General features: G+C 34.9%; 1 protein-coding gene across 3 annotated transcripts in view; it reads left to right on the top strand.

Moving 5' to 3' along the window:
* Nucleotides 1-12,889, top strand: part of RYR2 (ryanodine receptor 2) — an 820,963-nt gene that overhangs the window by 738,163 nt on the left and 69,911 nt on the right. For all 3 annotated transcript variants that reach the window (XM_060191940.1, XM_060191939.1, XM_060191938.1), the window contains one exon: nucleotides 12,772-12,871. In XM_060191940.1, the coding sequence (XP_060047923.1) occupies nucleotides 12,772-12,871 (100 nt within the window). The remainder of the gene's footprint in view (nucleotides 1-12,771; nucleotides 12,872-12,889) is intronic.

Below are 12,889 nucleotides of genomic sequence, written 5' to 3'. Positions count from 1 at the left end.
AAAATAGGTTTTTTTTTTGATGTATCAGTATAAAATATACTCATTTGCCTTTTGTTAAAAAAAAGAAAAAAAAGTAGAATGTTTTCTGTTAAAATGAATTTAGAATGTCATAAAGAATCCACTTAAAAGAACCAAATGATAATACACTATTGTATTTGAAAAAACACAGTATTGTTTTATAATAATCCTTAAATTTTTGAAATTTAATAGTATGTAGAAGATACCAGATGGTATCTCCAGTTGGAATAATATAATGATTAACTTATATAATGGATATCCAAATAGTTTATTATAAGCTCTTGCAATAGTAATAATTGATGAGGTAATAATTTGATAGACTTTTTTCCCTGAATATCTCAGATAAAAAATTTTGTGATTTGTTCATGATTGAAAACAAAAAGGAATTTTGTCCACCAAAGATTTGATTGATATCCTAGAGAACACTAAAGTTCATGCCCCAAGGTGTATTGATATATCTAAGCAATGCGTTAGTTAATGGGTAGACTAGGATGAAAAGACATTATTGGTTAAGAGATCTATTTTATTTCGAAAGAAGAAAGCAATTTCAGAGATAGGGTCAAAGGCTGGGGAGATAACTTTGTGGTTATGCTAAAGAATCATTTTAGACTCTAAAGCCCCAGTTTCAATTCTGGCACCACTATAAGTCAGAACTGAGACATGATTTAGTTTCTTTGTCTTCTCTGTCTTTCTCTCACTTTCTACCTCTCAAAAAAAAAAATCTTTAAAAGTATAAGATAGATTTTCTATTTGTAACTATAGATGAAGACTTAGAATTTTTTCTTTTCTTTCTTTCTATCTCTCTCTCTCTCCCTTCCCCTTCCTTCCTTCCTTCCTTCCTTCCTTCCTTCCTTCCTTCCTTCCTTCCTTCCTCCCTCCCTCCCTCCCTCCCTCCCTTCCTTCCTTTCAGGTTATCACTGGGGTTTGGTGCCTGCACTATAAATCCATTACTCCTGTGGCCATTTTTTCTTTTTGATATGACAGATAGAAATTGAGAGGTGGAGGAAGGGAAGATAGAGGGGGAGAGAGAAAGATAGACACCTGAAGACCTGCTTCACTGCTTGTGAGGGCACACTACTGCAGGTCGGGAGCCGAGGGCTCAAACCAGGATCCTTGAGTGGGTATTTACGCTTCATACTATGTGCGCTTAACCTGGTGCACCACTGCCTGGCCCCTGAAATTTTTCTTTCGTTTTTAAAAGTTTTTATTATCTTTATTTGATAGAGACAGCCAGAAATCAAGAGAAGAGGGACATAGAGAAGGAGAGAGACAGAGAGACAGTGAGACACCTGCAGTACTGCTTCACCACTTGTGAAGCTTTCCTCTGGCTGGTGGGGGCTGGGAGTTTAACTCGGGTTCTTGTGCATTGTAATGTGCGCTCCACAGGGTGCACCACTTCCCAGCCCTGAAAATTTTTATTTATTAACCAGATGTGTTACTAAATCTCCATGTATTTGGGACCATAGTTTTTTTGTGTTTTTTTTTCCCTAATTTGTGTAGCATGCTACCACTTGAGTACATATACTCTTTAGGTAAACAGTAAGTACGAGAAAAAAAGAAAAAGAGCTGTGAACAATTAATTGACTTGAGGTTAACTCTGCAGTACCAGCAAACCACTGAAATTTTTGGCCAGACAGCTGGATTATTATTTTCTCTTTGTACTAGTGCACCAGACTTTTTACATTAAGATGTCTGGTTGTTTAATGTTATTAAGCTACTACTATTGTATAGTAGTAGAATTTTTATCTAAGCTACAATAAATATGGAAGGTTCTTTGACAGTACCAGTAGTTATTTAAACAAATTATGTTACATAAATTTGTGTGTAACATTCTTTTCTGATAACTGAATTTTACCCCGTCCCTAAATGGTTATATTTTCAACTTAAATTTTCTATTTATATTCATCAAAGATATTAAGAGGAAGAGGTAAATATAATAAAATGTAATAATTCTTTGGGAAATTTTTGTGAGGAATTTAACTCAAGAACTATGAGAAACAGAGTTGGTACTAAAACACTGAACATTTCCCAGCTTTTCTACCGCGTGTATGCTTTGCTGAAGGATCCTGATTAAATTTATTTTGTAACTGGATACTTTAATCTTCTGCTTCGTCTATAATATAAAACATTTTTTCCTAAAAAGACTTATTTAATAACTTCTTGCATATCAAATAAATCATTATACATATTATACATAATCATTTTTTAATTTGGCAATTCCTCTATATTAGCATTACCAATAAGGACAATTAGTAGACTAGGAGATAGCTCACCTGATAGAGTGTATGCCTTACCATATTGTAAGGGTAGGGTTTTACCATCAGCACTGCATGAGATCACTATGAATGGCACCAAGAGGGCTCTGTGGATGGTGAAGCAGTGCTGTGGTATCTCACTGGTCTTATTCTTTAAGTCCTTCTTGCATGCATCCTCTAAAATAAAAAATAAAAGAGAGAGAGAGAGAGAGAAAATTGGCCCATATAGGCTACTCAGTACCATGTATTTCAGAGGCCCTAGGTTTGTTCCCTGGTGCCTCATTTTTTTTTTTTTTGAAAAAATAGTTAAGCCCTATAAAGAAGACAGCATTTAACTGAAAGAAGAAACAGGTGTCAATTACATGAAATGTCAGCTACTACAGTGGAGTTGTTTTCGTTTTGTTTTCCATAAGCCAAAGCAATTAACAGTGGTAGCAAATAAATAATATTTCAAATTAAATAACCTCTTTCTGAGAATGACATTGTTTTCTTACACATAAATCATCAGTTATTAGATTATATTTTAGCTATAATTTTACAAAATATGCAGAAACATTCTTCAGATGGTTGTATTTTTATGCTGCTAATCTTTAAAATCTGATGACATGATATTCTATTATAATTCAATGAAATGTTTTCTGTAGACTATCCAGGTATTAAAACACATATTTATTAGCCCCAACAACGTAATAATAGTGAAGCTTAAGTATGTATAGGAATGAACTTTAATGTGTCTTTAGACATCATTCTTAAATATTAAGCAAATTGTACCATCCTTTGGCATATGTCCAATTTATTATTCATAAATGAATTTTCTGAAGATCCCCCTGAGTCCTATTATTTTGTAATATGATTAAAGATAATATCTTTTTTTTTTTTTTTCCTCCTCCAGGGTTATTGCTGGGCTCGGTGCCTGCACCATGAATCCACCACTCCTGGAGGGCATTTTTTTCCCCCCTTTTGTTGCCCTTGTTGTAGCTTCGTTGTGGTTATTATTATTGCCCTTGTTGACGCAATTCGTTGTTGGATAGGACAGAGAGAAATGGAGAGAGGAGCGGAAGACAGAGAAGGGGAGAGAAAGATAGACACCTGCAGACCTGCTTCACCGCCTGTGAAGCGACTCCCCTGCGGGTGGGGAGCCGGGGGCTCGAACCTGGATGCTTACGCCGGTCCCTGCGCTTTGCGCCACATGCGCTTAACCCACTGCGCCACCGCCCGACCCCCGATAATATCTTTTTAAAGCAATTTTAATCTTATTTTATTAATTATTTTTTCTTTAGATAGAGAGAGAAATTAAGATGAAAAGAGGAATTGAAAAAAGAGATTGAGAGTGTGTGTGGGAGAGAGAGAGAGAGAGAGAGAGACCTACGACACTACTTTACCACTCGTGATGCTTACCCTGCTTCAGGTGGGTACTGGGAACTTGAACCCAGGTCCTTGTGTACTATATATAACATATCCTCTCTATTGGGTGCACCAATATCCTGTCCCCTAGAGATAATTTCTTATGTCTTAAATACTAAATGTGCCTATGGCAGAACTAACATTCTATAATAAAAAGATTAATTTACATTCTCTCACAAAAGGGTCTCAGGCATACTAAATTGACATAGTACCTACTAAAGTATAAAGACGAAAACTACCTTTATAATCCAAAATATGCGCTATTACATAGGGAAGAATCAGTTTCTGTACAAAATGTCTCAAGGAGTGTTGTTCTTAGTCTCTCGCTCAGAGACGAACGAACAAACAAACAAAACTAAAAACAACAACAACAAAAAACTTTTGCCTGCTTCTTCCAAAGATCAGAGTATTCTATTTTTAATAATTTTGCAAGAATAAATTAATTTTATGTGTACCCGTTCCAGTAGCTGCATAAATTGATCTTTGACTGAATTTAGTTAGTTCTATTCTAAGGAACATTGAGTTTAAATGACCAGAAAGGGCTGGGGAGATAACATAATGGTTATGCAAAAAGACTTTCATGCCTGAGGCACCAAAGGCCCCAAGTTAAATTCTCAGTACCAACACAAACCAAAGCTGAGCTCTAGTTAAAAAAATAAAATAAAAAAGGATTGCAGTGACTTTCTGAGCTCGTTATCTGTTGGTTGTCTTTTTAAATTTATTTATTTTTATTTTTCTTGGATATAGACAGCCAGAAATCATGAGGGTAGAGGGATATAGATAGAGAGAGAGAGAGAGACACCTGAATCACTGCTTCACCACTCATAAAGCTTTTCCCCTGCAGGTGGGAACAGGGGCCTTTAACCTGAGGTTCTTATGCTCTGTAACATGCACTCAACCGGGTTCGCCCACCCTGCTGTTGGTCCTTTTCCATCCCCTATTTAACAGGAATATACATCCTGCAGCTCTTTCAGGCAACCCTGGGAAAAATCAGAGCCAGCTTGAGTCTTGCCTGATGAATCTCCAGGCACTAAAATCTATCCAGATCCATCATCCTGAAATCTCTCTAGTGCAAAGGTAGTATGAGTAACAGCCAGTTCTCATTAGTACAGTAATGGTACAAGCCAGTTGCCAAGACTTGAGTGAAGCAAATAAGGGCAGGATAGAATAATGGTGTTGATGTGAGGAAAATTTCTAGAGAACAGAGTTCTTTATATTTGTATATGATAATGCATTCATAGGAAATCATAGGCCTATTTAGAAAACTACATAGAAAACATATTTTAAACAACTATGTATTTTTGATATGAAAAATATTTTTACTGACCCTACTGTCAACTGACAATAGTACTGGTATTTTAATATATAGTATTGGGGGGAAAGGGGAGGGGACATTTGTTCCCCCAACATAAAAAAATTTGTCACACATTATCTCAACAAAGAATTGAGGAGAGAGCATAATTATTTGGATACTTTAAACTTTTATTTGAAAAAATTGAGAACATTAACATGTTAGGGCATGAGAGAGAGACAGAGGAAGTGAAAAGGACCAAGTCAACACTTACATAGTGGTCCCGGCAGAGAGAGAGCAAGAGGCTCACAGATCTAGCTTTTTAAAACCTAAGCCTAGCCTCCACCTTTGCAAACCCATAACCAGTCCTATAGTCTTCTTTTTAAAAAATATTTATTTTCCCTCTTGTTGTCCTTGTTGTTTTTTATTGTTGTTGTAGTAGTTATTGTTGTTATTTTTTAATTTTTAAATTTTTAAAAATATTTATTTATTCCCTTTTGTTGCCCTTGTTAACATTTTATTGTTGTATTGTTGTCGTCGTTGTTGGATAGGACAGAGAGAAACAGAGAGAGGAGGGGAAGACAGAGAGGGGGAGAGAAAGACAGACACCTGCAGACCCGCTTCACTGCCTGTGAAGCGACTCCCCTGCAGGGGGGAGCCCGGGGTTTGGGTGGGATCCTTGTGTGGGTCTTTGCATTTTGCACCACATGCGCTTAACACGCTGCGCTACCCGCTACCGCCTGACTCCCCACTCCTTTTTCTGTATGGTTCCTTGTCCTTCAACAGTACCACTTGAGGCTTATGCTTTACTGCATATACTAAGTATCAAATGTCTGGAGTAATGAAAGGATTTGATATCCTTAAGATAATCTCCAGTATTTAGAATATATAATGCAAAGGAGGGAATGGAAGAATGATTTCTCCACAGCAGTGCTGTGAGAATCTGGGGCTGAGCAACATCATTTGAGGTAGATTTCCTGGTCATGGCAACCAGGAAGACAGATGCCATGGTAACCCAGCTTCAGATCCTGCACACAGCTTGCAGTCATGATTGGAGTTTGCTTCACCCAGCTACTTGGGATATAGGTTGGTTCTTTCAAAGTGAGGTACTATCACCAAGAGGAAAAAAGGTCACTCAGAAAACAAACAATATATATATGACCTTACCTATTAATAACCCTAAATAACTATATGACCTTAAAAAAAATTAAAAAAGAAATAAAATAAATAACTATATGACCTTATCAGTTAATAACCCTAAAGAGGCTAAATAACACTAAGTAGGCTATAATTGTACATTCATGTGGGGGCCAAGTGCACATGTTACCATGCTCAAGTACCCAGGTTCAAGCCCCAGGTCTTTACCTGCAGGGAGGGCATCTTCACAAGTGGTGAAGTAGTGCTATAGGTTGTCTCTCTTCCTCTCCACTTCTCTATCTTCCCTTTCTCTCTCAGTTTCTCTGTGTTGCTATTCACAGTGAATAAATTAATTTTCATATACATTTTAAAACTTTATTTATTTTATTTGATAGAACAAAGAAAAATTGAGAGGGAGAGAGACAGAGAGACACCTGCAGCACTGCTTCACCACTATTGAAGCCTCGTTGGTCTTTGTGAATGGTAATATGTGCACTAGCCAGATGCATTACCATCCATGCCCCCTAAATTAACTTGTGTTTAAAAAGTACATTCTTAGGGACCACCTGTGTCTGCTTTACCTACTACCTGTGCGATCTTAAGCTTCAATAAAATAGGACTAATTATATCATCTGCTTTGTGATGAAGATTAAGTTATCTAATGCATACAAGGTTCTCAGCACTTTTACATAACAGACTATTATGCGTTGTTGTTATTATTATTATTACTTTTTAACAATTTCACTTTTACTTCCCTACTAATAAAATCAGGGAAGCCCATACAGAAAATTTGTGGTGTGCTGAGCATAGGAAAGCTCTAGGAAGCTGATGTCGGTTCTCATTCATGGGCTAAGCCTTCAGCCAGCAAGCCACATTCAGTTTCTCTGTGTTGGGTTTTTTGGTTTTTTTTTTTTTTCTTTCAACTAAAGGTCTTGACCTATATGTTGTCAGAGGCTCATGTCCACATTTAAAATTGTTTGATTTGTTTCTGTTTGTAGGCTCATTTTCCAGAACAGTTTCATAATTTTTCTAAATGCATAAATACTTTTTAGAAACATGAAATGTTTTATTACTATTTTTTATTACTTGTGAAGAAGCAGAAAGGATGTATAGTCTATTTTTAGGACAGGAATATAAAATAAAATATTTAATGTAAAATAATGCCTGACTTCTATATGTGTATATACACACACATATATATATATACATATATATGTATATATGTATTTATAAGCCTAATATTTAAAATTTTATAAGCTGTAAGTATATGAAGAAAAAATAAGTGAGGAATAAAAAGTGTTTAGGAACACAAAGTAAAAACATCTAAGGATAAAGTTAACCCAGAATCCCAGCCCACAGAGTTTTGTTTATTTGTTGCATGTTGTCAGCATTGCTTCTTCAACATTTTCTAGTAACCAACCTCACATGTTTGCTAAATTAATAAAATTTTTTAAAATGTTCTTGTTTCGGATAAATGAAATTTTCTGAAGAACTTTTTTTTTTCCTGAGGGGCTTTGTAAAGAGAATAATGTGTGATACAACGTTAAAAGTCCTCAACAGTTCAGTAAACACACTTATTTAAGAATTTAATCATGTTCTCATATGTAGGTGTCATCTGAAGATGACAATGTAAAATAAATACCAGATGTCTGGAATAATGAAATTGTTAGATATCCTTAAGACAATCTCCAGAAGAATTTTAAAATTAGGAGTTTGCAAAAATCTCAGCAATATGATAAAATGTATTCTATCATCTATTATGACTTAACTATACCTTCATATTAATAAAGATCATCAATCATTTTCTCTTTGGCTGGGCCATCCCAGTAAAATTGTACAGCGACCATTTTCTGTAATCAAAACAGTACCCATTGCTTCTAAGACCTGAAAAAATAGGTAAATGAGAGCTGTTTAAAATATTGTTTATTGGATGAATCATAATTCCTTCAATATTATTTCTGTATAACTGTTAATACTATCATTTCAAATTCTGTAGTTATTCATTTTTTCCTTCTCATGTCACACTTTGTTACTGGATCTTTTTGAGGTTTAGTATAGTTTTTTTCAATAGAAACCTGAAAGATTTCAAATAATTTGTGTTATATTTATTGACTATATTATGAATTAATTCTAAATATGCTGAATTCAGGAGAAATAATATTCTAACTGCAATGCAAATATATATAACAAGAAGTAAGCACACTACTCAACACATGTAAACTGCAGTGTCTCTAACACATTGACTGAACTATTATTTCTCTTATTGAGAGTTTTACTCATCTCTGTTCACATATTAGTAAAACTATGATGAGTGATTATACAAAATTTACCTTGGAGGGGTCCAGTGATGACACACCTGGTTGACCATACATGCTACAAAATTTACCTTGCATAAAAATGTATTTTTGGGGAGTCAGGCGGTAGCACAGCAGGTTAAGCATAGGTGAAGCAAAATGCAAGGATTGCGGTTCAAGCCCCCGGCTTTCCACCTGCAGCGCTAATCGCTTCACAGGTGGTGAAGCAGGTCTGCAAGTGTCTAACTTTCTCTCCCCCTCTCTGTCTTCCCCTCCGCTCTCCATTTCTCTCTATCCTATCCAACAATGACGACATCAATAACAACAACAGTAATAAAACAACTAGGGCAACAAAAGGGAATAAATATTTTTTAAAAATTTTAAAAATAGTTTAAAAAAAGGTATTTTTTTTTCTTTTTGTTAAAGATACAACTTTAGAAACTTAAGTAATATTTTAGAGAAACAGAACTCTGGAAGATAAACTGCTTCATAGTTCAATAGCAAAGAGAATAGGTAATAAGGATATATATTGGGATATATATATCCTAAAAGCTACAATTTGAGAATTATTCCATATTTGTGTGTATATAATCCTAAAAAATTATTTGATCTTAGACATCTTATTAGCTTTATAGATTTTAAATTAAAATGGTAAATTTTTATATGGTCTGTACATACTACATGACATCACACTATTTGGTTCTGTCATTTACAATTTCTTGAATATCCTTTATATTCAAAGAGCTAGATATATATAGTATATATGTATTCATGTTGTATTTGAAAACAAATTAGGATTTAGCCTCTGACCTCATGGAGGTTTACTTCTAGAAATCTACAAATATGGTCATTTTACTTGAAATTAAATCTAAAATTAAGAACCACCCATTATTAATCAAAATTATAATCTTTGAGTTTTTCTAACAACATGAGTCAACTCTGATAGTATTCTATCTACAGTTTCAGAACCTAGAATAGAGACAAAATAAACTGGAACAGAGAACATAACTTACCTGTTTTCAACTCAGCGAGTTAACCCGTTTGTATTACAAGCAAAATTACTATATTATCCACTTTCACTTTTTATTTATAGTTATCCAGTTAAATCTCCTCTAGTTCATGTGTTCCTATGTAATATTGAGACTTGGAGATGAAGAACAAAAAAGGCAAACCAACTGAACTCATGGCATTCTGCACAGACTATAGATTCTGTGCCCTCAGATAGTAATGTTTATGCTGCCCCAAATATCCCTACAATAGAGAAGAGACCTTCAGAAACAAGTTGAATGTCTTTGTTGTGATTAGGCTGTCCTGTTTTATGGTATCTTTTCATTGTCCTCCAGGCAATAGACTATTTCTGCCATACAAAGCAAGGAGTGATTACAATTGATTCTCATTTCTAGAGTTTTCTTATGTTAGACAAATGTGAAAAACTGAATGGATTTTTTTTTCTTCTGATCCTTCTACTTTTCCTCTTTCCAGAGCTAAAAGCTTGAGACACTCAAATAAAATGGAAGAATAGTTGCTGTTTCATTACCAACCTAAGTTATACTAAAAACAAATCATGATGTTGAATACTTCCATTCAACACTTGGTGTTGTTGTGGATCTGATTTATGACTGTCCTTTTCTTCCAAAAGACTCCTGACAGGCTTTATTAGGATAATGGCTGATTATTCTTGATGGACAATGAGAACTTTTTGCCTAAGGGAAAATTCTAATCTTGTAGTTGTCCTTTTTTTCAACCACTGTAACCTTGGAATAATTTAAGGATTAAACTGCAGATTAGATATAGGTTTACTTAAGACATTTGAAAGTTGAAACAGAATCTGGGGTGAACTAAGAACTTCACTTTTCAAAAGATACTTAAAACATGCTATTTCCTTCAATAAGATATTTTTAAAATATCATCTTCCAATTGTTAAAAAACAAATCTGGAGTAAATTTAAAGTGGAAACCATTTTTCTTTTCATATATGTCACCTTTTTATTGTTGGGAAACATTCTGGTTTAGCTTTCAAGGTTTTATTTCATATGTTGTAACAAACTTTCTGATTAATCACATACTCAGAAGTCAAAGGACAAAATATCTGAAAGAAATTATATAGGATCTTCTAAAGAGAGAATTCTCTACTACTCAAAGAGGAAATTCAAGTGAGAAGTTAATGTGATCTTTATTTATGAAGCATATTTTTCACCTACTTCTAGATCAGTTCATCTTTTTATTAGCTCAATATAAATTGCATTATCTCCCTTAAAAGGTTTATGATTGAAATTCAGATGTTGTCTTTAAAAAAAAGTTGGAGTGATCTTTGAATACAGTTTGCTTTTCCCAACAAAAACAATTTGATACTGTTTTTTTTTTATTTTATCCTCCTGATGTCCATTATCATAAGTTTCAGTTACAGAAGAGAACACTGGGACCTTTGAATTCATTATGCAAAGGTTCTAGCAGGTCTTTGAGTTGGTCTACCTACCTTGGAGACACAAAGGCAAAATTTGAAGGAAGGGGTATTTCTCGTCTTCAAGAATGTATGGATTGCTGACATCTTTCATCATCTTTGGGTTTCCTGATGGCTATCTTTGTGCCAATAGAAAGAAAAATCATTCTAACTTCCTTGCCTCTTTAATGAAGAAACTTATAAGACGTTTCTCAAGGAGTAATTTTTTTATTATTGTCTTAACTGAATAGTCTTTCACTCAAAGAGTTGCTTAGCCTAGGAAGCAAAAGTCCTTTCTTGTAGCTGGCAGTGGGAGGAAAGTGAAAGATTGTTGGGTCTAAAAGGAAGAATCAGATGTTGTTGCTCACCAATTTTAAACAATACCAGAAGGAAGGGTCTTCTTTCACTTTTCGGAAACTGTGTTGTAATGACAATATGGTTTTGTGTGTCTGTGTGGTTTTGTTTTTGTTTTTGTTTTTGACTCACAGGAAGAGGTTTAAACATGAAGGCAAACCTTTTAGCTGTTAGCATGGCTACATATAAAGCAAAGCTGCCTTTTTTCTTTTCTCTGCTTCCATTTAGGCCTATCACATAATTTAAGAAAAAATAAAAATTTAACCACAGGAGCTCTAACTATAGTGTGAAAAAAAACCCTGATCAATTTTGTTTTTGCAGCACGATATTATCAAAGATTTAAGAAACAAATTTGCCAGCCTCGGCGAGAACTCTCTGGTAACAGCATAAATGTCTGTGTTGGTTGCTTTTGATTTAAAGGTTTCTTTCTTTCTTTCTTTTTTTTCATTTGTTTGAGCCCATTTCTTTCTCCCCCTCCTTTTAGTTTACTTTATTTTTCATATTCTGTAACTAGCAAGCCTTCATTTTTTAAACCTCTTCCATCTTCCAGTGTCTATTTTCCGTATTTTGGATGGAAAGTTTATGGCAGCAAAGCTGTCACTCTGGCTACTTCTGCTGCAGCTCTTCCTGCTCTTAGGTCATATATGTTTTTGGCCGTTGTGTTTATGGACATGATACTAAGTGACTGTTTCATGTCCCATTGACCAAGCTTCTCTACCACGCCATTTGATGGACTGCTGTCATAGGGCTCTATGCAACTTTCATTCTGCAACTTATACTGCTTAGTTCCGTCTCAATTCTCCAGCGAACTGGATAACTCAAGTGAATGATCCTACGAAACTTGAACTTGCTGTGCCTTTATATTTTCTTTTTTTTTTTTATTTCCTTCTTTTATGTTTTCAGTGGTAGTTTTAAATGGAAAAGAACAAGCTCTAGCCATTGCTCTAGCAGCCCCATGCAGTATCGTTTGTTACCACCAGAGAATACAAAATATAAAGGCACATTGCTTCTTTTATTCTTTGGGGTTGACTGGGGAGATCTCTATCATAAAGCCACTACTTAGTCGAAGCTTACCTTTTTTTTTTTTTTTCCAATCCATATCAGCTTTCAATTTTGCTTAAACTCCAACACGTCTCTGTTAATGTTTTTCTGTCATTCAGTGATAACTTGCAACTCGAGCCATTTGCTGAGCAGTATCAAGTTATGGCCATGACTTGGGAGATTATTGAAAATGTGACAAACTTATGCACAAACGTACATTTCAGAAAGTGCAAGTTGCAATGATGAAGTACAGTACTTCAGAACTATCATACAGGCTTTGGAATGAATAATCAACTAATTAAAATTGAGAAAAATCGATCCTGATAAACCAGTACCAAAAGTATATATCAAGAAAAATATAAAAGGGAAAACCCAAGAGTTGACTATGTTCACATTGGTTTAAGAAATTGTTGGTGTTGAAATGGTCCATAATGTTGTCATAGAGCCCATACATAGAAGAGATGACTAAACTTTGCTTTATAGAAAGCTGCTTTGCTTACTGATAACCACAACATAAATGGTTGGAATTTGTGTTCAGGAAAAAGAAATGGAAAAGCAGAAGCTTCTATACCAACAAGCCAGACTCCATGACCGTGGTGCTGCTGAGATGGTTCTGCAGACCATTAGTGCCAGCAAAGGTGAGACTCGCTGAAGTG

The sequence above is a fragment of the Erinaceus europaeus genome, chromosome 6 (genome assembly GCF_950295315.1).
Source record: "Erinaceus europaeus chromosome 6, mEriEur2.1, whole genome shotgun sequence".
Taxonomy (NCBI): Eukaryota; Metazoa; Chordata; class Mammalia; order Eulipotyphla; family Erinaceidae; genus Erinaceus; species Erinaceus europaeus.
The sequence above is the reverse complement of the archived record's forward strand: the minus strand, read 5'-3'. Positions and strand labels throughout refer to the sequence as shown.